At 41.1% G+C, this 27,301-nt stretch overlaps 1 protein-coding gene across 1 annotated transcript; it reads left to right on the top strand.

The window, feature by feature from the left end:
• The first annotated feature begins 816 nt into the window (after positions 1-816).
• On the top strand, positions 817-25,662 carry PTGES3 (prostaglandin E synthase 3). The gene is made up of 9 exons (XM_026001662.2): positions 817-825; positions 1,827-2,818; positions 19,080-19,193; positions 19,341-19,410; positions 20,134-20,232; positions 20,935-21,024; positions 23,269-23,331; positions 24,167-24,191; positions 24,507-25,662. Exons 1-9 carry the CDS (start codon positions 817-819, stop codon positions 24,524-24,526), a joined length of 1,482 nt encoding a protein of 493 aa, XP_025857447.2. The 3' UTR covers positions 24,527-25,662.
• Positions 25,663-27,301: the final 1,639 nt, after the last annotated feature.

Genomic DNA, 27,301 nt, shown 5'->3' with positions numbered 1-27,301 from the left:
TTTATTTGAGAGAGAGCAGGAACAGGGAGGAGAGGGAGAAGGAGCTCCCAGCTGAGCAGGGAGCCCAACTCCGGGCTCTATCCCAGGACCCTGGGATCACAACCTGAGCTGAGGCAGACACTTAAGCAATTGAGCCCCCCAGGAGCCCCTAATTTTTTTTTTTAAGATTATTTTTAGGGATCCCTGGGTGGCGCAGCGGTTTAGCGCCTGCCTTTGGCCCAGGGCGCGATCCTGGAGACCCAGGATCGAATCCCACGTCGGGCTCCCGGTGCATGGAGCCTGCTTCTCCCTCTGCCTATGTCTCTGCCTCTCTCTGTCTCTCTCTCTGTGTGTGTGACTATCCTAAATAAATAAAAATGAAAAAAAAGATTTAAAAAAAAAAGATTATTTTTAGAAAAAAAAAAAAGATTATTTTTAGAGGGGGCAGGGAGAGCTCAAGAGCCATGGGAGGGGCAGAGAAAGAGGGAGAGAGAATCTCAAGCAGAGCTGAAACAGGGCTTGATCCCAAGGACCCACCCTGAGGTCATGTTCTATGGTTGATTTCATGCTACAATAACCGAGTTTAAAAGGTGCAACAAAGACCTTGTAACTTTATTTCACCCTTTACAGAAAGTCGGCCAACCCCTGACCTAGATCTTCACCTTCAAGATTCCTGCCTGAAATGTACTCCTCCCACTCATTCCTGCTGTCACCTCTATGAGACTGTCAAGAGTCTTTTTAAAAATTTAAAAACGTAATCCCCCCTTCCCGAAAAAAACACATACTTCTCCTACAAATATAAAATTAACAGGAGCCAAACATTTATTTACCGCATTGATGGCACTAGTAAGATGGTAAAACTGGTTACAGGAGCACTTAAAAAGCCAGGCAAAAAAAAAAAAAAAAAAAAAGAGAATGAGGTTGCAGGTTAAACAAAACTGGTGAGTGTTCTACAGAGCAATAAAACCGTAACTTTGGGGCAGCCCGGATGGCTCAGCGGTTTAGCGCCGCCTTCAGCCCAGGGCGTGATCCTGGAGACTCGGAATCGAGTCCCAAGCTGGGCTCCCTGCATGGAGCCTGCTTCTCCCTCTGCCTGTGTCTCTACTTCTGTGTCTGTCCCTCATGAATAAAATCTTAAACACACACACACACACACACACACACACACACACACAAACACGTAACTTCGGGGTTAGCTTTTTTATCACTCATAAATTTTGAGGTTTAATCATATTATAAACAGGGATGTCCAGAGCACCTGGGTGGTTCAGTGATGCGGCTGCCTTCCGCTCAGGTCCTGATCCCAGGGTCCTGGGACAGAGCCAGGTGTCAGGCTCCCAGCTCAGCAGGGAGTTTGCTTCTCCCTCTGCCTCAACACGACCCCCCTCGAGCGCTTTCTCAAATAAAATATTTTTAAAAGCTAGCAAAGTCAAATATAGGCACCTTCGCCTAGAGAACAATCCTTGGGGAGGCAGGTTAAACCAAGTCCCAGTATGAAGTGAAAGATCATCCCTCCACTCCTTGCTTTACTTCCACGTTTGGGATTATTATTATTATTTTTACAGGGCCTGTGCTAATCCTTCCAGTCAATATCGGCCTCTCCTCCTTTTATGCTCCCATTACTTTTTGGGCCTCCGTTAGAGCACTCGACCTTTGTGTATTTTGCTCTCCCCAACAGGCAGTAGGTTCCTGAAAATCATAGTATTGGAAGGCTGGGGCCTGGCACCCCTTTGAAACGAAGATTTGCGCGTGGTGTCCACGGTCTGTGGTTCCCGGCACCGCCTTGCACAGCACGAATCCCCGGGTCCTTAACGCTGTGAAGCCGGTACTTCCCCCAAACGTCTTAGGACGCCCCGGCTCCCTTTGTTCCCCTTGCTGCGCTGCTCGGGGCCCCTCTCCGGGGGACGCAGGACTGCTTTCATTCCCCGGGTTCCTACCCCTCATCAGGGCCCAACCAGGTCCAAGGGACAAAGGGGCAGTTCCACGAGCAACGGCTGAGCTCGAGCGCGGAACCCGCTCCACGACGCGCGGGGAGGCCGCCCGCCCCCGCCGGCACGAGCCGTCTCGGAGCGAGGGCACGTGCCCGCCCCAGGGCCAGGCGTCCCTCCTCCGCCGAACACCTCGAACTCGCAGCGCCCCTCGAGAGGCTCTCCGACCGTCCGGGGGCCGGCCTTGCCCGCGGCACCCCCGGCCCGGGCCTTCCGTGCCTCCGGGGACCAGCTCGCTCCGTCCAGGGGAAGCAGGGCCCTCCGCTTCGGCCTTCCTCCCGCCGCCGCCAGCACAGCCGCGTCTCGGGGACGGCGCCCGGGCGCGTGGCCCGGCGGTTGGCCGCCAACGGCTTCCTACGGCGAGGGGGGAGCGCGGGAGCAGAGGCGGGAACGAGCCCGGACGGACGGAGCCGGCGCGGGGCGGGGCCCGCGCCGGGAAGGATCGCGAAGGAGCCGGGAGGCCCCGCCCTTTCCGTAGATATCTCTAGAAAACCGCGCAGGAGCCCGAAAACAAAGAGTGCGCACGCGCGGCGGCAGGGCCCGGGCATTTTGCTGCGTCACCAGCCGCCGCCCGGCCTCACCACCCCTCGCTCGCACGCACGCACGTTCATCCTCCGTCCTCGCGCCCCGATTCCTACACTCTCCTCTTCTCCGCGACCGGAGGAGCCGCTCTCTCCGCGCAGTGCATTCTGGGGACCCGGGTCGAGCCCGCCGTCGCCTGAGGGAAGCGAGGAGAGGCCGCGACCGGGAAGAAAGCGCCGAGTCGCCACCGGAGGAGAGTCGACTGCCCGGCAGCTGCCGCCGGAGAGGCCCGCCCACCCGCTCGCCCGGCCCCCCGCCCCGTTCACGATGTGAGTGCGCCGGCCGGCCGGGGAAAGGTCGCCCCGCGGGGAGGCCGAGGCCGCCCTCCCCTCCCCCGCCCTGGGCCCCCTCGGCCTTCTCCCCGCCGCGGCCGCGGGCGTTCGCTCTTGCGGTGGGAGGTCTGGTATCCTTGTTCCGGTTACCGTTGGCGGGCGGAGGACATTTTCCCTCCAGATGTCCTCTTTCCCCGCCTCGGACCGGCCCTCGGCTTCCCCGCGCCGGAAGCCCCACTTTTCCTCGCTTGCCGGCCCCGGTTGCTCGCACTCTGCAACTTAGCCGTAGGCCTCAGCCCCCGGGAGCTGTGGGCGGTGCGGAGCCTCCTGGAGACCGCCCGGCTGGGGCAGTCCGCTTCTGTGGCTCCGGCGCCGGGCCCGGGCCCCGGGCCAGGTGCACCTGCGGGGGGCGCTCCCCGAAGGCCGGCGGCGCTCCTCGCAGAGCAGCACGCGGCCTTCCGCCGCGAGCGACAGGTACTGCTCGGCCACTGCGGGGAGGTCACAACGTCATCACAACTTTCTCCGCTCTCTCCGGGTCGTGATTTCTTGGGAATGGGTCTTCCCAGGCCTCCCAACTCCAAGCTTTTGCCGAGAGTGAAGGTTGCCAAAACTCAGCCTTGCCCGTGGCCGCGAGGAGTTAGCCTTGAGCAGGTAGTTCGCACGTGTCGAATCGAAAGATCCTTGGGGACGTTTTCTGTGTTCAGCGTTAGACTGGAGGTGAGGTTTCACGATCCTGTTTTAATTAAAGGTGCAAATTGGTACGTGATTGCCCTCTTGTCTTTAAGAGCTTAAATTTGTTTACGTTGGGTAGACAGGTTTTTTGTTTGTTTTGTTTTGTTTTCTGGGCAATTTTAGTTTGTGGTAAAAAGCGAGGCTTAGTGATTTTTAAACGAACGAAAGTTTTTGGCACTCCCGTTTCCAGGCCTTACAGTCTTAGGGAAAGCTTTCTTTTTGCAGATGGGAGAACCTTCGGTTTTATAGGTTTTTTTGGTACTACATGCTCCCTAAAAGTTTATAGATGTATGGAGTAGTTGAAGGGTAACAACTTTAATTCCTGTGAAAAGTAACACTCTCAAAGGTTTACTTAATAAAATGATACTAATGGTGAGTATGTTGTGCTGGACCTCTAAATGGATTAGTAAAGGATACACTGCAGCTGGTTGATGGAGAGCAAGCCTCAAGAACACAGTAATACCTTGTAAGAGGGAACTACCAAATATTAGGATTCCCCCTTCCCCCGTGGTGTCTAACAAAATATTTTGATCTATGTGAGGTAGCTTTTGTTTTTCCCTTTGCAATATCTGTTCCAAATAACGTTAGCAGAATTGTCTCCCCCCACCCCCCCCAGGATTGTCAGTCTTAAAATGCCTTTTATACTTTGAAATTCCATGAGTCGAGAATAAATTCTTTGAGAAGCTACCAACTGTTAGTAGACTAATGTAGCCAAATAAAATATTTTTTCACTAAGAAATACCAAGCTTTAAATGACTTGAAATATACTTTTGGGAGGGCACATGAAATAAAGATAAGAGATGTCAGGTAAATAGATTAAAAACTCAGATGAAGCGGCAGCCCGGGTGGCTCAGCGGTTTAGCGCCGCCTTCATCCCGGGGTGTGATCCTGGAGACCCGGGATCGAGTCCCATGTCACGCTCCCTGCATGGAGCCTGCTTCTCCCTCTGCCCTTGTCTCTGTGCCCCCCCCCCCCTCTCTCTCTCTCTCTGTCTCTGTCTCTGTCTCATGAATAAATAAATAACATCTTAAAAAAAAAACTCAGATGAAAAGTGTTAATAAACCAAAAAAAGCAGTCTAAGTTACAAGAATGCTACTTTCAAAGCGTGTTTTGAAGAGACTAGATAAATCTCTTTAAAATAAATGCCATCTTGCAAGTTATTTAGGTGATCTTCTTGAACTAATGACTTGAATAAGTTTACAAGATGAATATTATGAATCCGTTATTTCAGTTGGAAAAAAACTTTAGTAGGTCATTTAGTCCCCAGAAGGATCTGGCCGATAAGGGTTCATTTTGTTAATGCTTGCTATAAAGCATTCTAGTTTTTATTTTTATTTATTTTTAATTTATGTTTGTTTAAGTAATCTTTATCCTCAGCATGGGGCACTAACTCAGGATCCCGAAATCAAAGAGTTCCATGCTCTTCTGATTGAGCCTGCTGTAAAACTTATTTTAAGGTGGAGAGAGACATTCATGCTTGGATATTTTAAGGTCTGTTTTTTCTCATTTGAGTACTGTTTAGTGGTGGTTTTTCTAGGACATTTCTTAGAATCAAGTTTTTAAAGTTTTGTTTAATAGTTTACATAAAAAATCTCTCACTCTTTTAACCTCTTTGGAGGAGACTGGTTTAGGACTTGTCACCTTCAAAGGTGTAAGGGGGTGTGCTAGTTTCCTTGCTTTTTTAAATTTAGTCATTGTAGTTGGTTCTCGTTCCAATTTAGACTCATGAACAATAGATACAAAGTAAAAACAAAAATACAAAAAAAAAGTTTTGTTTTGTTTAAGATTTTTATTCATGAGAGACACAGGCAGAGACAGAGGCAGAGAGAGAAGCAGGCTCCATGCAGGGAGCCGGATGGGGGACTTGATCCCGCGACTCCAGAATCATGCCCTGAGCTGAAGGCAGGCACTTAACCACTGAACCACCAAGGGATCCCAAAGTTCTGTTTTTTAAAGGAAAAGTTGTTAAGTTTTTGTTGGGTTTTTTTGTTGTTCTTAGTAATCTCTACACCATCATGATCTGGAGGTCAGGAGTCCCATACTCTGACTGAGCCAGCCAGGCACCCCTGTTTTGTTTAGTTTGGGGCTATTTGAAGTCATTATTTGGGTTGTCTTGTACTTGAATTAAGTTGTCCAGAAACGTACTGTGACTATCTCAAACATTGATTAAAATCTTTAATACTTTTACCAACACTCAGCTTTGTAGAATTGAGCCCCCCAAAATAAAATGATCACTCTTTAGCCTCCAAAATATAATAATGAGCGTAAGGTATATGGTTAATTTCTGGAAGTTAAGAGTAACTGATGATGGCTTTTTTTCAGTGTTGATTTCCGAACCATTGTAACCTGGCAACTGGATTTTCTTCTTTTTTTTCTATGCTTAGTTAGACTTTAACTAGAAAGCAGTTGAAACTGGAAGTGACAAATCAGTTCAGTGCAGGCAAGTATATACTATTACTTAAGATACACATGTTTAATTGTATTTTCTGTTTTACAGTCTTCTTGAAGCTGTATCATTTTGGAGTCCTGAGTGATAAGGATGTCATTTTTCAAGGAAAAATACTCTTGTAATACGGACTGTTTAGAACCAGTCTAGCTTTTAAAGTTTGTTTTTGTTTTTTAAGATTTATTTATTCATGAGAGAGGCGGAGACCTAGGTAGAGGGAGAAGCGGGCTCTTCGCAGGAGCCCTATGCGGACTCAATCCTGGATCCCAGGTTTATGACCTGAGCCTGAAGGCAGCCGCCCAATCGCTGAGCCACCCAAGCATCCCATAAATTCTTAAGATATTTTTTCTGAGTTCCTAAATGGGAAATTGTTGATCCTAGTGTATTCTGTTACAGAAATACAATATGTGTTGTAGTAAACTTTATTATCTACTGTGTAGATTGACAATGATTTTAAATTGAAGCTGACTTCTCTGTCTCCCTACGACACCTTTGAACTTCTGGTTTTCAGGAAGATGCCAATTACTTTACACATTACCTTGAGCAGTAGTTATGTTCTTCCCCATATTGTATTCCAAAGCCATAATGTGCTGTAGTGCATTTTCTGTACAGTAGTTGATCTTCACATGTTGTCATACTTTATTATTAAAAAAGTATTTGTCAGGGTCCTTTCCAGCTCAACATTTTAATTATCTTTGTGTACAGAAGGCTCTAAGTCACAGACAGGTGTTCTTAAAATTTTTAGTATATATTTAAATTCCATAAATACTAGTTCACACAGTGCTAATTAGTATAAGGAGTTGTCCTAGATAGAATTGGAGCTCAGGATTTCTGACAGAAAGGTTATTTTTTCCACTTTACAGAAAGGAAGAATAATTTCCCAGTGATCTTTTATTTCCAAAGAAATAACTATGTCTCTGTAGTTCTGTCTTATTATGTAAACTGTTTCTGTTAAAACCTGTGCCACTTCTTGACATACGATAATGGAGTCCAGAGGCTCTGAAATTTGTCTCTACTGGAGGCAATGAGAACGTTGACCTTGTTTGAGTCTTATTTGTTCTTTTTATTTTTATTTTTTTTTTTTGAGTCTTGTTTGAAGAAAAATTACTATATATGCTTTGGAGATATTTAAAAGAGTGCACAAAAGTGGGAGTGTAGGAAGGCTGGAGTTGCTTGGAAGAAAGGCACTAAGTCTTGGGAGAAATACCATCTTTAAGACCAGCTTTCACTTTTACGTTTAGAGTAGGAATTACCAAATAAAGGAACTAATAACACAGAGGCTCACAAATGTTCTTGGTTTGCCCTTTTTTGTCTTAGGTTTTTTGTTGTTTCTTGGGTTTTGTTTTGTTTTGTTTAGTTTATGGTGTTGCTGGCCAAAAGTAGTAACCTAGCAGTTCTGTTTTCTAGTTAGGTCAAAACAACTTAAGTAATTTATCCGAACAACATAGTAGTCTTTGAAAAGCAAATCCACAAAAATTGAAAGAAAAAGGTTTTTTGTTTTGTTTTGTTTTTAATAACCACAGTTATGGAATATGAATGCCCTTTGGGCACTGTGTAACTTATAACTTGAATTCAGATTAGATATGTCTATCTCAATTTCTGTTCCCTACTGTTTTTTTTTTTTTTTTTTTTTTTTTTTTGGGTCCCTTTCTCCCCCCTCCCCCTTTTTTTCCCCTCTAAATCACAGCAACCACCAGTATTCTAACTTTGGAGAAATAAAGGCTAATGGAGAGGGATGTGGTGCAGTCTGCTTTAAAACTGAGCCACCTGGTGTCTGAACTGAGGTTGAGTATCACTAAATTTTTCTCAAATTTAAAATATCTTGCAGCAACCCAGTAAGTTTCTTGTGGTGCCCTGATGCACCTTGGCAAGTAATTTGGAAGCAACTGGGTCAGCATGTGTATTCAGATCACTTATCTAGAAAGTTTTACATGGTAGTACAACTGACATACAGATACTCTGAAGTATGAGAAGCATATCTTGGGTTTTGTTTGAAGAAAGAATATGCATAAGAGAGTGTTGGATTGGGGATCCCTGGGTGACTCAGCAGTTTAGCGCCTGCCTTCTGCCCAGGGCAAGATCCTGGAGTCTCGGGATCGGGATCGAGTCCCCACGGCCTCCTTGCATGGAGCCTGTTTCTCCCTCTGCTTGTGTCTCTGCCTCTCTCTATCTCATGAATAAATAAAATCTTTAAAAAAAGAGAGAGTGTTGGATTTTTAGACATTTGTGGACAGGGCTTTTCACTGCTCAGTCTATGTGCAGTCAAAAGCCCAGTCCAAAAAGGAACTACTTTTTTCCTTTCTAATAGCAGAATTTCATGTTTCCATATCATTCCTCACTTAGTACAAACTAAAAAAATTTACCTGTGTCTTGATTCCCTTTTGTAAATAATAGACTATTTGACAAACTTAGTTTTAAAAAAATCAGTAATTCTGAATTTTATAACCTCTTTATTGCTGATTTTTTTCCTTGGTTTTAATGATTTTTCTTTTATAATCTTTTATGATGTTTAAAGATACTCTGAGATGTAAGAGATCATCGAATCTAGTGTTTAAGAAGCTTCCTATTAAATAGAAATGTTTACTTCTAAACCTAGAAAATACTAGGTTGTTAAGCTTTAGTAAAAAGTTAGTCTTCTGATTTCTATTGTTTTATCTTAGAATTCAAAGTGATCCTGTAATTCAGAAAAATAATGGTGCTCCATTAAGAGTTAACTTGAAAGGAAACTCATTGGGACACCTGGGTGGCTCAGTGGTTGAGTGTCCACTTTCACCTCCGGTTGTGATCCTGGGATGGAGTCCCACATTGGGCTTCCTGTGGGGAGCCTGTTCTCCCTCTACCTATGTCTCTGCCTCTCTTTGTGTGTCTCATGAATACATGAAATTAAAAAAAAAAAAAACTAAGTACAGTTGATTCTTGAGGAACACGGGTTTGAACTGTGTGGGTCCATTTAGGCAAATCTTTTCCAATAAATACAATAAGGTAAGTGTATTTTTTTCTTTTTAAAGATTTTAACCAATTGAGCCATACAGGCGCGCGCGCGCGCACACACACACACACACACACACACACACCCTTTTTTTTTTTTTAATTTATTTATGATAGTCACACACAGAGAGAGAGAGAGGCAGAGACACAGGCAGAGGGAGAAGCAGGCTCCATGCACCGGGAGCCCAATGTGGGACTCGATCCCGGGTCTCCAGGCTCGCGCCCTGGGCCAAAGGCAGGCACCAAACCGCTGCGCCACCCAGGGATCCTTTTTTTTTTTTTTTAAAGTAAGTTCTACAACCATTGTGGAGCCCAGTGTGGGGCTTTGACTCACAACCCTGAGATGAAGACCTGACCTCAGACTCAAGGGAGTCTGACTCCCTTAACTGCCTGAGCCACCCAGGTGCCCCTGTGAAATTTTTTTTTTTTAAGGACTTTCTCAACATTGTTTTTTTTCCTCTAGTTTCTTTCTTTCCTTTCTTATCTTTTTCCTTTCTTTTTCCTTTCCTTCCTTTCCTTCCTTTCCTTCCTTTCCTTCCTTTCCTTCCTTCCTTCCTTCCTCCCTCCCTCCCTCCCTCCTTTATTTATTTATTTATTTGTTTGTTTATTTATTTATTTATTTTATTCAAAGAGGCACAGAGAGAGAGAGAGGCAGAGACACAGGCAGAGGGAGAAGCAGGCTCCATGCAGGGAACCCGACCCGACCTGGGACTTGATCCCAGGTCTCCAGGATCACGCCCCTGGCTGCAGGGGACGCTAAACAGCTGCGCCACTGGGGCTGCCCTTTTTCCTCTAGTTTCATTGGAAGAATATACAGTGTATAACATATAATATACAAAGTATGTGTTTATTGTTTACATTTGGATAAGAGTCTGGTCAACAGTAGGCTATTAGTAAAGTTTTAGGGGAGTCCTAAATTATGCTTGGATTTTCAACTTTGTTAAAGGGTTGGTGCTCTTAACTCTCATATTCAAAGCTCAGCTATACGAATAACCAGAGAAAGTTTTTGTTTTTTGTTTTGTTTGAGAGTGTTGTGATGTGTTACCTATGTACACATTAAGATAAACTGTAGTTAGTAATGGACCTGATCCCTTTACACCCCTCCCCCAATATTTCTTAGGAGAATATTTTTGGACTACATTTAACTTGAATGTAAGTTTTGTTTTGTTGACTGCTCTATCTCCAGAACAATTCCTAACCCCATGTTTAATAAATATTTGTTTATTGAATAACATTCAAGCTCTAAATGTATTTTATCTGCTAGGCTTGGCTACATGAAGTGCTTGATAGTGAGGATTGGGCCTAAGGTTTTTTGTGGGTTTTTTTTTTTGTTGTTGTTGTTGTTGTTGTTGTTTTTACTATGACTCTGTTATTCCGCTATATCACATTTCATCCAAATTCAACTATATCTTCTGTAGAATGTAGGTGGTCAGTGTTGAAAGATAAAGTTGATAAGAACCATCTATAAATTAAATAGTTGATTTTATATTTTGTTAATTGAGGCTATGCTTTATTTTGGGAAATCTGGGGGAAAAAAAGTATCGCCAAATCCATATATACCCTCAAAGTTCGTTTGACTTGTTTGTGAGCCCTTTATGTATTTACTTCTTTTTTTAAGATTTATTTATTTATTCATGGCGGCGGGGGGCGGGGGGTGCTGTGCAGAGACAGAAGCAGGCTTCATGCAGGGAGCCTGACGTGGGACTCGATCCCGGGTCTCCAGGATCTCGCCCTGAGCTGAAGGCAGCGCTAAACCGCTGATCCACCCAGGGATCCCCTGTATTTACTTTTAAAGATTTTATTTAGGGGCGCCTGGGTGGCACACTGGTTGAGTCTCTGCCTTCTGCTCAGGGCGTGATCCCAGAGTCCCGGGATGGAGTTCCACATCAGGTTCCCTGTGGGGAGCCTGCTCCTCCCTCTGCTTTTGTCTCTGCCTCTGTGTGTGTGTGTGTGTGTGTGTGTGTGTGTGTGTGTGTGTGTGTGGTCTATCATGAATAAATAAATCTTTTTTAAAAAGAGAGATTTTATTTATTTGAGAGCGAAAGATAGAGCAGGAAGAAGGGGCTGAGGATGCCCCCAAAGAGCCTTTATCTTGTGACCAAATGATAATATCCGAATTATTTCCCAATGATTTAAAGTAAGGAGTCCAGTACTAATGATCTATCACCTTTGCATATGATAGAAACTTTTTGGCGGGGGGGGGGGGGGGAGAACATGAACAGGGGGAGAGGGAGAGGGAGAAGCAGACTCCCCACTGAGCAGGGAGCCCGGTGCTGGGCTTGATCCCAGGTCCCTGGGATCATGACCCCAAGCCAAAGGCAGATAGTTAACCAACTGAGCCAGTCAGCCGCCCTAGAAACTTTTTATGTAAGGATCTTATTTATTTAGTTGAGAGAGTGTGGGCCCTGCCATTGCACTTGGTGGAAGAGGGGCAAAGGGAGAAGCAGACTCCCTGCTGAGCAGGGGACACACACACACACACACACACACACACACACACCCAGTGCAGAGCTCAGGGGACCCTGAAATCATGACCTGAGCCAAAGACAGACATTCAACCAACTGAGCCACTTAGGTGCCCCTGTTTCACTAAATTCTGATGTACAGGCTCAATACTTTTCATATTTACTGTGTGTGATGGTCTGCAGTACCTGCTTATAAAAATATCTGGACATTGTAAATTCTGAGAGAGAAGAAATAAAGATGTTGGAGTTTTGACTAGAGTGTTAATGGTAGAGAAACAGGTCATAAGCTATAGAATTCTATGTGGAGGGGATCCCTGGGTGCAGCGGTTTCACACCTGCCTCTGGCCCAGGGCGCGATCCTGGAGACCCAGGATTGAGTCCCACCTCGGGCTCCCAGCATGGAGCCTGCTTCTCCCTCCTCCTGTGTCTCCACCTCTCTCTCTCTCTCTCTCTCTCTCTCTCTCTCTCTCTCTCTCCTATCATAAATAAATCTTAAAAAAAAAAAAATTCTGTGTGGAAAATTCTTCTCTCAAGATTTCCAAAGCTCGGGCAGCCCGGGTGGCTCAGCGGTTTAGCGCCACGTTCGGCCCAGGGTGTGACCCTGGGGTCCTGGGATCGAGTCCCACATCGGGCTCCCTGCATGGAGCCTGCTTTTCCCTCTGTCTGTGTCTCTGCCTCTCTGTGTGTCTCTCATGAATAAAATAAAATCTTAAAAAAAAAAAAAATTTCCAAAGCTCTAAAGGGATGATGGCTGCCATTAGTGTGTGTGTGCTTGTTTATTTTTAACTACCCAGTTAAAGAATAAACCAAATTCCTTTCCATTGTCTCCAGGGGCATCTGTTGATCTAGCCTTAACTTGGTTTTCAACTTTCAGCATTGTGAACTTACCCCAAGTTATGTATGTCTGTTCTTCCAGTTCACAAAAGGCTTGAGGTTTTTTAATGGTCTCTTATAATTCAGTATGACTTGCACATAGAATTACATTCGAGAAGTTTTCTTTAGCAAATTTTTTCCATTTAGCTTTGCTGGTGGTCTAGTCTGTTTGGACTGCTGTAACAAAATATCACAGACTGGTTAGTTTATAAACAGCAAAAATTTATTGTCTTACTATTTTGGAAGCTGGAGGTCCCAAGATCAAGACACCAACAGGGTCATCTAGTATTAGAGCCCACTTCCTGGCTTTTTATTCAGGAAGGCTCTACCCTCATGACCTAAGCACCTCCCAAAGGTCTTACCTTCTATTATTATCACACTGGGCATTGGAATTTCAACATACATGTTTTAGGGGATGAATTCAGACCGTTGCACTGATGCATCTTTTGGGGGGGGTTAATCTATTTTTAAGGTGAAAGGTACTTGTAGTTTTCTACGAATTTGAATTAAAACTTACCAGATTCTAACATATTAAAAATGGTATTTGGGAACAAATAATGGTACCCCCTCTGTCCTTTTAAGACAAACTAAGAAGTTTTAGTCAAAACTATAGCGAATTTTAGGTTCTGCAAAATTTAGTTGCTTGAATAGATCTGGGCCTAATGTTGAACTTGGAAGTTCTGTCGGAAGAGCACAGAATACCCCACTGTGGGGGGTTTCCAGTTTTGTTTTAAGTATTGGATTATTTATATAGCATATGCGGAGGTAAAATTTTTTCATTTACATCTGTAGGTATATACTATTAGAGTGAACTGACTTGCACAGTGGTTATGAATTTTGCCAATGTTAGTATAAGGCTGGAAACAAATTCACTATAATTTAGGAGCTGGAGTTAAAGCTAAACCAGCTTCTCTTTTGGTTAATAAAAAAAGAAACATCCTCAGAAGACAAACATGATTTCACAAACAATTGATTACTCTTCCAGATGAGTGGATATATGAGTTTATTACTAGTTTAGGGTTAAGTTATAGGGTCCCCTCTTGTATTTTTGATAGTTTAGATCAGGACTTCCTAATAAACATTAAGCTTTGCAAGCCACAAATATGTCTCACATGCTCATTTTTACAATGCCTTACAAATATAAAACATTTTTGGCTTCTGCACCAAACCCTGGTTTAGATCATTTAATTTTGTTATTTGGAAAATGATTGTAATAGCTTGCTTAGAGCTGCCTTAACAAAGTACCAGAGATGGGGTGACTTGACAATAGAAATTTATTTCCTCACAATTCTGGAGGGTGTTAGTCTGAGATCAAGGTGTCAGCACGATTGGTTTCTTCTGAGGCCTTTTTTCTTGGCTTGTAGATGGCCCTCTTCTCCCGTGTCTTCATGGGGTCTTTTCTCTCTGTCCTTGTCTTTTTTTTTTTTTTTTTATTCATGAGACACACAAAAAGAGGCAGAGACACAGGCAGAGGGAGAAGCAGACTCCATGCAGGGAGCCCGATGTGGGACTCGATCCTGGGACTCCAGAATCACGCCCTGAGCCGAAGGCAGACACTCAACGGCTAAGCCACCCGGGGATCCCCCTGTGTCCTTGTCTTTTGTAAGGTTATCAGTCATGTTGGATTATGGCCCACTATAAGACTTCATTTTCAAAGATTCTCTTTCCAGGATGCCTGGGTGGCTCAGTCACTTAAGCATCTGCCTTTGGCTTGGGTCATGATCCCAGAACCCTGGGATCAAGTCTTGTGTCAGGCACCCTGCTCAGCAGGAAGCCTGCTTCTCCCTCTGCATCTCCCCCTGCTTGGTTCTCTTGAGAGAGAGAGAGGGTTCTCTCTCTCTCTCAAATAGTCTTTAAAAATAATTATCTTTTGTCCAGATACATTCACATTGTAAAGTCTGAGGGGTTTAGAATTTCAACATATGAATTTGTAGAAGATACAGTTCAGCCCATAATAATGATCTAATTCTAGATAACTTCATGTGAATTTGAGAAAAGGAAAAAGATTCTCTGGTTCCAAAGTTCTTAGTATGAACAAACTGAAGAGCTAATATGATAGTTGGGTTTTTATGTAGCTGTTGTAATAACCATGTCACCATTAGTGTGCTCTTTCACTATTACAGTAGGCTTTTTTTTTTTTTTTTTTAAGATTTTATTTATTTATTCATGAGAGACACAGAGAGAGGCAGAGAAGCAGGCTCCATTCAGAGAGCCCGACGTGGGATCCCGGGTCTCCAGGACCAGGCCCCTGGACCAAAGGCTGCGCTAAACCGCTGAGCCACCCGGGCTGCCCCACAGTAGTAGACTTTTAATATGCAACTTTTACAAGGTAAACATAATCTTCAGATTATGTTAAATTTGGCTACAAAAGCATTTACCAGTTTACCATTTGTAAAATATATTTGGAATAGAATCCTTTCATTAATCAAGTAAAACACAATTTCAAAATTAAACTGGGTTACACCAAAGGAAGTATTCTCTGCCAGAATCCTTTAGTGACTTTTTTTTTTTTTAAGTATAATGAAAAAAAAAAAGGTATAATCCCCACCTACCTGTCATCCAGATTCAGTGCTTCGCAGGCCTTTGCCACATTGCTTTATCTGCCCCCTTTTTGTTTCCTGGAGTCTTTTATTTTTACTTTATAAGATTTCACCTTTTTTTTTTTTTTTTTTTTTTTTTTTATGATAGTCACAGAGAGAGAGAGAGAGAGAGGCAGAGACACAGGCGGAGGGAGAAGCAGGCTCCATGCGCCGGGAGCCTGATGTGGGATTCGATCCCGGGTCTCCAGGATCGCGCCCTGGGCCAAAGGCAGGCGCCAAACCGCTGCGCCACCCAGGGATCCCAGATTTCACCTTTTTGAGAGAGGGGGAGTTGAGCACACTTGGGGTGGAGAGGGGAGAAGACAACTCCCTGATGAATGTGGAGCCTGACCCAGGACCTGATCCCAGGACCTGGATATCATGACCTGAGCTGAAGTCAAATGCTCAACCAACTGAGCCACCCAGGTGCCTCTGCTAAAGCCATTTATTTATTTATAAGGGTTTTTATTTATTTGAGAGAGAGAATGGGCGAGGGTGTAGAGAGAGAAGCAGCAGACTCCCTAGTGAGCAGCAAGCCTGAGGTGGGGCTCCATCCCAGGACCTAGGCATATCATAACCTGAGCTGAAGGCAGACTCTTAAGACTTAGCTATCCAGGTGCCCCCCTGAAGTTTTTTATTTTTTTTATTTTTTTATTTTTTTTTTAATTTTATTTATTTATGATAGGCACACAGTGAGAGAGAGAGAGAGAGGCAGACACAGGCAGAGGGAGAAGCAGGCTCCATGCACTGGGAGCCTGACGTGGGATTCGATCCTGAGTCTCCAGGATCGCGCCCTGGGCCAAAGGCAGGCGCCAAACCGCTGCGCCACCCAGGGATCCCCCCCCCCCCCCCGAAGTTTTTTAAAGCAAACTCCAAAAATAAACTTCATATACCTAAGATTTCATCTTCAGTGGATTTTTCCCCCATAAAAATAGTGCCTTTCATGCCTACCAAAATTTAACAGTGTTTTTCATATTATCTAATATCCTGTCCATATTCAGATCTTCAAAGTTTCAGTAATCTTTTAAAGATTTTTTTCACTCGTGAGAGACACAAGAGAGAGGGGCAAAGACACAGGCAGAGGGAGAAGCTCCATGCAGGGAGCCTGACTGTGGGACTCGATCCTGGGTCTGCAGGATCAGGCCCTGGGCTGAAGGCAGGCACTAAACCGCTGAGCCACCTGGGCTGCCCCTGACCTCATAGTTTTTAATAGCTGCATTTGCACAAGATGTCCCAACCTCATCTGTATTTCCCACCTCAGGCCTTGAGGTCAGCCATTTCTTTATAGGAAACCTGGTTCCTTTAGTTCAAATAGTATTTTAGGGACGCCTGGGTGGCTCAGAGGTTGTGGCTCAGAGGCTGGCGTCTGCCTCCAGCTCAGGGTGTGATCCTAGGTCCTGGGATCGAGTCCCACATCAGGCTCCCTGCATGGAGCCTGCTTCTCCCTCTGCCTGTGTCTCTGTCTCTCTGTGTGTGTCTCTCATGAATAAATAAAATCTTTAAAAATTTTTTTCTGTTCTTAAAAAAAAAAGGAAATAGTATTTTAGCATATGGTATTCATTGTTTTTTTGTTGTTTTTTTGGTTTTTGGTATTCATTGTTCAGGTTATCACGAGCACTTTTTATTTTTTAAAGATTTTATTTATTCATGAGAGACACAGAGAGAGGGGTAGAGACACAGGCAGAAGCAGAAGCAGGCTTCATGCAGGGAGCCTGATGTGGGACTTGATCCCGGGTCTCCAGGATCACGCCCTAAGCTGAAGGTGGTGTTAAACCGCTGAGCCACCCAGGCTGCCCTCTTGAGCACTTCTTAAACATAGGACTATATGGTCACTTCAATTTGAAAATCAAGAACCAGGGCACCTAGGTGGCTCAGTGGTTGAGCATCTGCCATCGGATCAGGTTGCAATCTGGGGGTCCTGGAATCGAGTTCTGCATCGGGCTCCCTGCGGGGAGCCTGCTTCTCCTTTTGCCTATGTCTCTGCCTTCTTTTTTTGTCAAGAATAAATAAAATCTTAATAGGAAAATAAAACAAAATCTTTAAAAAATACATTTTAAAAATCTGTGAACCTAAAACTAGTAAGTTTTCATTGTTAGCAAATATTTTCTGTTAAAGACCAACAGGTTACCACATACTGAGAGTGCCATTTTGGTAAGAAGTGAGCTGAAAATAATGTGACCTATTCATAAAACTCCTAATTTGTTTGTTAGCCGTATTAACATACTGACATTAAAAGTGATTCCTTAGTCCAAAAGAAGTTTGGTTAGACTTCAGATCCATGTAAAAATCTATTTGTTTTTTAAATTTGTTGATAGATACCTAAAGAAATAGCTTTACCCTTGCTGCTTGGCTAGTATTTAGACTTTGAAAACTGCCATCCATAGTTTTTAACCTCCTTTGGATCTGATATCAATATCCCAGAGTGGAATATGACTATTCAAGTTTAACAGTTGTGTAAAAACACTGATGAGCACTTGGTTGCAACTTGTTTATTTATAAGGACTTTAAACTGCTACTCCTTAGGGCTGGGAATTTCAGAGCTTTGAAACAAACTAATTCCTTTCGTTTGAGTTTATCTTATGTGTAGTGCTAGAACATACGATAATTAAGTTTTTTAACTTCGAGGATTACCGAAGAGTTCAAAAAATAAAATAAAAAAAAATAATAAAAATTCCTGTATAGCCAGCCTATAACTTTAACTTTTACATTATCACCAGAACATGCTTATTTTTAGGAAATAAGTGAAACCATTGAAAATCATGTGGTTCTGCTTCCTTTCCCTCATTGTCTTTCTGGTTCATTCTATGGAGCAAATGCTGTTCGGGTGCGTATGTGTGTGAATTTTACTAGGAATTTTTATGCATATGAGGATATTTGTCTAAAGATTACAAAGAACAAAAACAAAAAAAAAAAGATTACAAAGAACAGTTTTGGGGCACTTGGGTGGCTCAGTCAGTTAAGCATCTGCCATTTGCTCAGGTCATGATCCTGGGGTCCTGGGATTGACCCCCCACATTGGGCTTCCTGCTCAGTTGGGGGAGTCTGCTTCTCCCTCCCTCTTGCTCTGTGCCTCCCCCTCCTGCTCTCTCTTGCTCACTTGCTTTCTTATTTATTTGGAAAATAAATAAAGACCTTTTTAAGAGAAACACTGTAAAGGAACGATTTTTTTTTTTTTTAAGTTAAGAATTGGGGGTGAGGTACTTATGGGTGGTTTAGCGGTTGAGTGTCTGCCTTTGGCTCAGGGTGTAATCCCAGAGTGTTGGGATCAAGTCCATGTCAGGCTCCCTGTGAAGAGCCTGCTTCTCCCTCTCCCTTTGTCTCTGCCTTCTCTCTGTCTCTCATGAATAAATAAAATCCTTTTTTTAGAAAAAGATTTTTTTAAAGATAATAGTCCAGGTTCTTTCCAGTATAGTATCTATTGGATACATGTGTAGAAGAATAGAAGACTGTAAAAAAAGCTTAATTCTTTAATGTCATTAAAGTTAGGAAACTTTGTCCCCAGAAAATGGTTGCCTGATATAGTCAGAAATAAGCTACAGATGAGAACTTTTTTGAAAACACTGTCAAAAAAAAAAAAAGAAAGAAAAAGAAAACACTGTCAATTCTACCATCATCTCCCCTACCCTCTCCCTAGTTCTGGCATTATAAATAGAAATGTTTCTGAATTTCAGTTGACAGTGGATTAGTTCTGATGTGGTTTTTTTTTGTTGTTGTTGTTTTTGTTTTGTTTTGTTTTAATTCTATGAAATTGGCATTTAGGAGCAAGACTAAAGGTATATGGCACATAAATTTTGACAGGGCAACGTAATGGTTAACCCTATTGTATGTTGTTTCATTTTTTAATTCTTTCCTATTGTGAAATCAGTATCATTGTGTTTTAACTTGGAATGCAGCTGTTAAAGAGTAAAGATGTAGTTTCCATTTGAAATTATAGTTAACTGCCTCAAGGGACACCTGGGTGGCTCGGTCAGTTAAGTGTCAGGGTCTTTGAAACCAGATTCAGTCTTGATCCTCAGGGTTGGCAGTTCAAGCCCCTACTTAAAATAATCTGCCTCAGAATAATCAGTGTTCTAGTGGAGTAGAGAAACGTTACTTATATGCCAAACTCTGGAGGTTATGTAAATACTCAGTTAATGAATTCCAGCTTAACTTTGTTTAATTTTATCTCTTTGTAGGCAGCCTGCTTCTGCAAAGTGGTACGATCGAAGGGACTACGTCTTCATTGAATTTTGTGTTGAAGACAGTAAAGATGTTAATGTAAATTTTGAAAAATCCAAACTTACATTCAGGTAAATTACCATTTTACATCATTGGGTAATAAGTTTGTGTCAGACAACTGAATAACTTTGGCTAGCTTGTTTTGTGTTTTTACTGAAATTAATACTAATTTTTATCTATTGAAGAGGCTCATTTTTTTTTTTTTTTTTTTTACACAGTTGTCTTGGAGGAAGTGATAATTTTAAACATTTAAATGAAATTGATCTTTTTCACTGTATTGATCCAAATGTAAGTAGTCTTGATGCTTTAATTCCAATTTATATGTGAGGAAATGGGCATACATCAAGTACTCTTTTTAGCAGTAAGCAGTAATTGTTAATAGTTCAGAGGTTATGGGATGCCTGAGTGGCTCAGGTTGAATGTTGAGTGGCTGCCTCCAGCCCAGGGTGTGATCCTGGAGTCCTGGGATCGAGTCCCACATCGGGCTCCCTGCAAGGAGTCTGCTTCTCCCTCTGTGTCTCTGCCTCTCTCTCTCTGTCTCTCTCATGAATAAATAAATAAAATATAAAAAATAAAAAAGTTCAGAGGTTAACTAGGCGTATTTATATTTTTGCAATATTTCCCTCTGCAACTACCTCTCTGCATACTCTTTTTTTTTTTTTTTTTTTTGTTCTTGCTATCACTGTTTGGACTTAGGGCAATATTCTTGAGGTTTGTCTTAATCTAACTTTATAGAATCTTTAAATTATTCTATGATTGCATTATATTTGGTTAATTTTTTTAAGGTTTTTGTTTTATTCACTTTGTACAGGGAGGGAAAAGTTATTTTTTGCAATTTGCATAGCTACTGAATTTTTAGTAATCTAGGGAATATTTCTTTAAAGTTTAGAGAAAACGTAGGGAAAGAAATTAGAAAGGAAAGTTGAGGAATGACAAGCTATTTTCTATTCTACAGTGATACTGGAGAGATAAATGATGTGATGGTGCTTTTGTTTTTGTTTTCGTTTTTAGGATTCCAAGCATAAAAGAACGGACAGATCAATTTTATGTTGTTTACGAAAAGGTGAATCTGGCCAGTCATGGCCAAGGTTAACAAAAGAAAGGGCAAAGGTATGTTTCTTTTTTGGTAGGGAAAATTGAACATTTTTAAGTAATAAAAGACACATTTGGCATGAGGAATAAAATGTTTGTTTCAGAGTTAAGTGGTATTAAAGTCTGTGTTCTATATGTTTTTCCTTTCTTTGAGTTTTATTAGTTTTAACTTAAAACCAAATGTGGTCAGAATAAGGTCAGTCCCTAGTTGATGCAGAATCTTTTGCTGAATTCAAGAGGCAGATTTTTCTTAGGCTTTATTTATTTTTTCTTTCATTCATTCATTCATTCATTCATTCATTCATTCATTCATTCTTAGGCTTTATTAGTTATTTATGTATCACATGGGAACATAAGTAGGCTCCACACCCAGTGTGAAGCCCAGTGTGGGGCTTGAACTCACAACCCTGAGATAAAGACCTGAGCCAAAATCAAGAATCAGAGGCTTAACTGACTGGGCCATTCAGGTGTCCCTCCCCCACTTTTTAAATTATGATTAAGAACTGTGAGAGAAGCTTTGTGAAACTATCTTGACTATTTTTTTTTTTATCTTGACTATTAATTACATTTTACTTCATTCTGATTTTTTTTATAATCTATTATTTTTTTGTTAATTTTTTGTCTTTTTTGTTAATTCCCCAAAATATTGTTTAAGGTACATACATATATACCTGTATGTATAAGTTAACCTAATTATAAGATGTTTGTATTGATTTATAGCTTAATTGGCTTAGTGTGGACTTCAATAATTGGAAAGACTGGGAAGATGATTCAGATGAAGACATGTCTAATTTTGATCGTTTCTCTGAGGTAAGTTCCTATAAGTGCATTTTACCACATCTCAGTACATTTCTATGTGAATTTAATTTAGTTTTAAAGCACCTTAGTGGTATTTAAGACCTAATTTTTTTTTTACTTTAAAGGTCATCCTGCAGCAAAATAAAGTAAGATCTTAACAATGATCATTTTATCCTAAAGTTTAACATTCTTTTATAATTCTTTTAAAAATTAGTGGTAAGTTCTAAAATTGTATACAGACAAAAACCACATTGTCAATGCAAATATAACTAGTTTTGGGGGGTGGGGTGTTGGTTTGTTTTTACAGCCAGTTATTCTAGTATTGAAACTGATTTTTTTTTTTTTTGAGCATGGATTACTTTGCATTTTAGAGCCATATAATATGAATATAAACTTTATTTTTTTTAATTAATTAATTTATTTATTTATGACAGTCACACAGAGAGAGAGAGAGAGAGGCAGAGACACAGGCAGAGGGAGAAGCAGGCTCCATGCACCGGGAGCCCGATGTGGGATTCGATCCCGGGTCTCCAGGATCGCGCCCTGGGCCAAAGGCAGGCGCCAAACCGCTGCGCCACCCAGGGATCCCTGAATATAAACTTTAAACAGAAAAATGGTAGTGAGATGTGCATGATGAGTGGTGTGTAAGGATGTTTTAGTTCGCAAAATTAAGGAAAGGATTAAAGTAAGCCTCTTTTTCCAAGATGTCATCCAAATACATATTGCATGGCCAAAGGGGGAAAAAAAATCATTGATCTCCCTTTAGGTAGACTAAGCCTTATGAAATAAATGTACTGCAGTAAACCTGATTAGAAAAACAGAATATTAGGTTGTAAGTTGAAGATGAGATCATTTCATGGCTATTTGAAATTTTAATTGACTAGGTTTTGTTTATATCCCTTCTTTGAAAATTAAGGGCTAAAAGGAATGAATTCCCAGTGTCATGTATGCAACTGCTTATTCAACATCTTACATGGTTCTGGCACCTTGATTTCAATTTAAAGAGGAAAGGGAAGATTGGAAGATTCTCTTTATGCTATTCCTATTCCTTACCTGTAGTAATTGGTGCCACCATTTTACCCAGCTCTGCGTGTCACAGCTTAACACTGTTTTCTCTTACTGTCTCCATCTAGTATAACATTAACAGCTATCTTTTGTTCTGTTTTTTTGTTTTACATCTTAAATAGCTCTTGAATGTATTAAGTTCGTTCTATCTCTATTGCCATTGTATCCTCAACAGCTAGCATTGTGTTTGGCACATTTTGAGCATTTTTGCTGCTCAAAGAAACTTAACCGAAGTGTTCAACAGTACTGTAGGGAAACTCTTTATTAGTTATTCATATTATTCAATACCAGGTTGCCCAGAACTTTTATACTGAGCAATTTGAGGATTAGGTAGCTTTTAAAGGGCCCTTCTAACTCTAAAGTGCAGGTAAGCATAGATTTTTGAAGCTTTAATTTTTTGTTTATAAAGTTATGTATGATTATGCGAATATTTTAAAATTTAAAAAATATACAGAAAAGTTGTCCTTGAAGAGAGAAGTCCCTCCCCATCTGTTTTTAGTTTGATTTTTTTGTATCTTTTTAAATAATATACTGCTTGATTTGTGATCAGAAATTAAAGATAGTAAAAAAAAAAGAAAAGAAATTAAAGCTAGTAAGTTAGTATTTCATGTAAGTATGCTGTGTTGTTAGTCCCAACATCTTGTGAGTATACAAGAGTACATACACAAGGGTATTATTCTCCATAGTATATGTACCTTTTATTTCAAGAATTATGTTTATTTTTTGTTTTTAACATGTTACTGCTGTTCAGTCTTTGATTTAGGATTCAGGCCTTTTATACAATGTAATCATCCTGAGGGTCTTTATAATACACATGCCACTTAGCTTAAGATATACAAAGCTTTACAACTACAAATGAATCCCATTCTTTTCCTTAGGCACCAGAGGTAAGCACTCTTCAGGATTTTGGTGTTTAATTTCTGCATCATAGATAAATATCTGCTAGATAAATTTTAATAACTTCACTTTTCTTCAATGAGAACTTAGTCTTCCCTACAAGTTGTCAGGATTTTATGTAATTACCTATAAAAATCTACCTTTTCCAGCAAGGAAGGTACTTAACATTTGTTTTGCTTTTTTTATTGGTGGAAATCTATGACAGACTTAAGGTGTATTCTGGAGCTTGCAACCTCTAATAACTAGGGCTTAATTTAACATCATTTTTAAAACTAATTTTTACACTTCAAATAGATGATGAACAACATGGGTGGTGATGAGGATGTAGATTTACCAGAAGTAGATGGAGCAGATGATGTAAGTCTATAAATTCTTTTCTCTGTTTACTTAAATAGTAAGAAACAATGTATTTATAGGTTGTTTTATATAGATTCAGGATTGCTTTTTTGCCACTTCTTGTTGGGTTTTTTTCCTAAGAAATACAGGGAAAAGCAATTTTGAAATGTGCTCATTTTTGAAAGATAGGTATCTACTAGGGAATAGATGTCCCATGGACCATTCTTCAAAGGACCAGATTTCAAGAGAATCACTGCATGGAGACATCATATGCCGTATTAAATTAAGATTTAACTTAGGGATTATCTTGACTAAGTTAAACAGGTTTTGCAGCAGGATTGATCAGAAACCATAAAGTAGATGGACCTTTCTGAATCTTTAAGGATAAACTGGATCACTTTTCTCAACATTCCCCCTGTTGGCATCCTGCTAACATCTTCAAGAAAGTTGTTCGGTACAGTTTGAAAAATATGTAGACAACTCAATAGCTAGGATTAGAATTCATTTTGTCTTGTATCAGTCCAGTAGTTTTCACAGTGAGCTGTTTTCCTCTTCCATTGAATGCCAAGGGAAAAGAGAAACCATTTTATACCAAGATAAGTCAGGAATTTAAGGGATGAGCACCAATTCCCATCAAAAGGCACACATCTTACAGGAAGGTAGATCCTCAGCGATTATGTCTCTTCATCTTAAGTAAACCTGTTAAGTCCAGTGATTATATTCGTAAGCTTAATATAACCACATATCTTTATTACTTTAGTGAAAGTACAGTGCTTCAGCTTTTTAAGGCAAACTGTTCAGTTAGTAGAGGAATGTTTGATCAACTTGGTAACTTTTGAAATTCTTCTTTCTGCAGGATTCACAAGACAGTGATGATGAAAGTAAGTGTCTTTGTAATAAGTCTATTTACATAGTGATATTTCACATCAAAGACCACAAGCTCTCAAAATAGAGATGTTAACTTCTTTACAATTCTTGCAAGAAAAATTAATTCTTCATGGCCTCTAATAAGAAAAAGTAGAAATTTGAATGATTTGAAATTTACATTTAAAAAGACAATTCCCAAAAAAAAAGACCATTCCCTAGGAAACTAATTCTATTGTTGACTGCCTTTTTTTTTTTTTTTTTTAAATAAAACTTTGAAGTTGATAGATTGTTCCCTTATACTTCATGCTGATCTTTTTTAAATCTTTCAGAAATGCCAGATCTGGAGTAAGAAATGTTGTCATCACCGGATTTTGAGAAAGAAGAGTAACTTCTCTGCAAGATTTCATAATTGAGAGAATTCCTGAATTGATAGCTCTAAAGGCAGATGCTGTATTTGCCTCCTTTAACCCATTTTTCAACCTGTTTGTTTTTTTAAAGGCTTCACTAAGGGTTGATATGTACCATTGTATGGGGCAATTTTAAGTCAGCTAAGGCAATAACCTTATGCATGAACTTTTCCCAGACTTCCATGATGCTGTTGAGGTCCTAGGCAATTGATACAGCAGTTGTGGTAAATAAAAACATTTCACCTCAGTCTCCTTTTACTTCATAACATAGATACTGACATGATAAGAAGATCTTGGCTTAGAAGAAAGATAACTAAATTTTAGATTTTAGCACATGGACTCAGAGTGGCTGATGAAACCAATTGGTTGATACCTTAAACTGGTAACTTGTTCCTCTGGTATATCCTCCAGAATTATTCCACTAAAGTTTTATTTTTCAAAAGATTTACTTCACATTATTGTAAGTGATCACTTGTCAGTGTTCCAGATGTATCTTAGCTAAAACTAGTGAATGCCCTAACTTAGATGGTTTTGAAGCCTGTACATTTGGTATTGTTTGACCCTTAAACTTTTACATCTCTTAGCATGGAGGACGAAGAAAGGCTGTACATTGTTGCTTGAGAGTCTGTACATTTAGACCAAATTGTATTTGCACTGTCAGTATGGCAAATGAGTGGAAAAAATGTTAATACACTATTGGATTTTTTATTTTTTTGATTCAGCTTGTCTCAGGCTGAAAACCTCAATTTATGTTCATGACAGTGGAGATTTTTTTTTTTTTTTTTTTAATGTCTACATTCTTTCTAATAAACTGTTGGAAGACTTTTTGGCTGTCCTTTTAAGTGTCTGGTTTACTGTAATTCATGTATTACCATTTACTGGAATGGAGTTTTTCTTTTTACTTGAGGAAGAATTTGGGAATATTCCTCTGTTTGGAAAAAAAAGGCTTGCTGTAATGTCAGGAAACCTTTTAAAAGTGGATCTGTAATAGCAAATTGTAGATGCACTTTGCAGCAGTTGGAAAAGAAAGTGTTGTGATTTGATTGAAATAAAACTAAATGTGTTGTCCTCCTGTAAATCTTTGAGCATCTGCATTTTGGCAGTTTTTATTCCCTCTAACTTCTGTGTATTCTGTGTTCTGTGTCCTAGGATAGAAGTGCTTCCCGTTTCGTGTTTCTTTATGTTTGACGTTAAGTACATACAGGCAATATTAAGTGCTACAAATATAAAAACAATTCTTCAGGTATTTAATGTACTCAGGGAGTCACAGGCTAGGCAACAGGGGACAAACTTTGAACAAAAACTGGATAGATGGGAAGTGTGCCATAATAGGTTTGCATAGGGCATTATGGTGATTTAGAAGGGACAACACCTTTTCCCCTTCCCCTGTTAAGTATATGACTGTTCAGAGTGATACTCAAAACCATTTTCTTGAAATGCTATGAACTAGAAAATCTTCATACTTTCCAGGAGGCCTGGGCATAGCACTTCGCATTCAATTCTGTTTTATTATGTTATGGTAGTATAATATGGGTTCTGGTCCTGTTAAGGAATGCAGCTTCTTCAAAGCCCTAGATTTTTCTACATTGGGAGGTACATTTGAACTTCAACAGTCCTTTTAAATTGTTTTAAATTTGGTCTCCTTTGTGCAGCAGCTCTTTTGCCTAAGAGTCCTGTCCTGACCATGCTTTAATAAGGCACCTTTTTGCACCAAAAACAAACAAAAAAAACCCCTTGCTCTCCTTTGTCTGGAGCATGTCAAAAAAAACCCTTGCTCTCCTTTGTCTGGAGCATGTCAAAGGTATTTGGGTGGCGCCGCGGTTTAGCGCCTGCCTTTGGCCCAGGGCGCGATCCTGGAGACTGGGGATCGAATCCCACGTCGGGCTCCCGGTGCATGGAACCTGCTTCTCCCTCTGCCTATGTCTCTGCCTCTCTCTCTCTCTCTGTGTGACTATCATAAATAAATTAAAAAAAAAAAAAATGTTCAGGCTGCTAAAGGGATCCCTGGGTGGCGGCCTGCCTTTGGCCCAGGGCGCGATCCTGGAGACCCGGGATCGAATCCCACATCGGGCTCCCGGTGCATGGAGCCTGCTTCTTCCTCCGCCTGTGTCTCTGCCTCTCTCTCTCTCTCTCTGTGACTATCATAAATAAATAAAAATTGAAAAAAAAAAAAGATTTGTTTGAGAGAGGGACAGTGCACAAGTGGGAAGGACAAAGGGAGAGGGAGAGAGAATCCAAAGCAGACTGCACACTGAGCATGGAGCCTGATGTAGAGCTCAATCTCCTGACCCCCGCCGAAATCCAGAGTTGGGACATTCAACTATCTGGGTGCCCCAAGATTTTAAGTAATTTGCCCAACCTGGGACTCAAACTCAGCCCACTTGAGCCAGCCAGGTGCCCCAACCATTGTTCTTTGTTCTCAAAACTAGTAAGCCTCGAAGCTCTAGTTTCATCCTTTCCTTCTTTGGCTCGTCTTGAATCCAGTGGTTCTCAATATATCAAAATCACGGGGCTTTATGATAACGTGGATTGCTAGGTCCCATTGGTAGGTAGACAGGCTTTAGTAGGTCCATGCAGAGACCAAATTTGCACTTTAACTGATACTTGAGGTCAGTGATTTCTGAAGAGTGGTCCCTGGACTTTGCATTCGTCTTTCCTAGAAACTTGTCAGAAATACAAATTCTGGGCCCCCAGACAGGCCTACTGAGTCAGAAATG

This window comes from Vulpes vulpes, unplaced genomic scaffold (genome assembly GCF_048418805.1).
Source record: "Vulpes vulpes isolate BD-2025 unplaced genomic scaffold, VulVul3 u000000674, whole genome shotgun sequence".
In the NCBI taxonomy this organism is placed as follows: domain Eukaryota; kingdom Metazoa; phylum Chordata; class Mammalia; order Carnivora; family Canidae; genus Vulpes; species Vulpes vulpes.
Note: the sequence above shows the minus strand (reverse complement) of the source record. Positions and strands in the feature narration are given on the sequence as shown.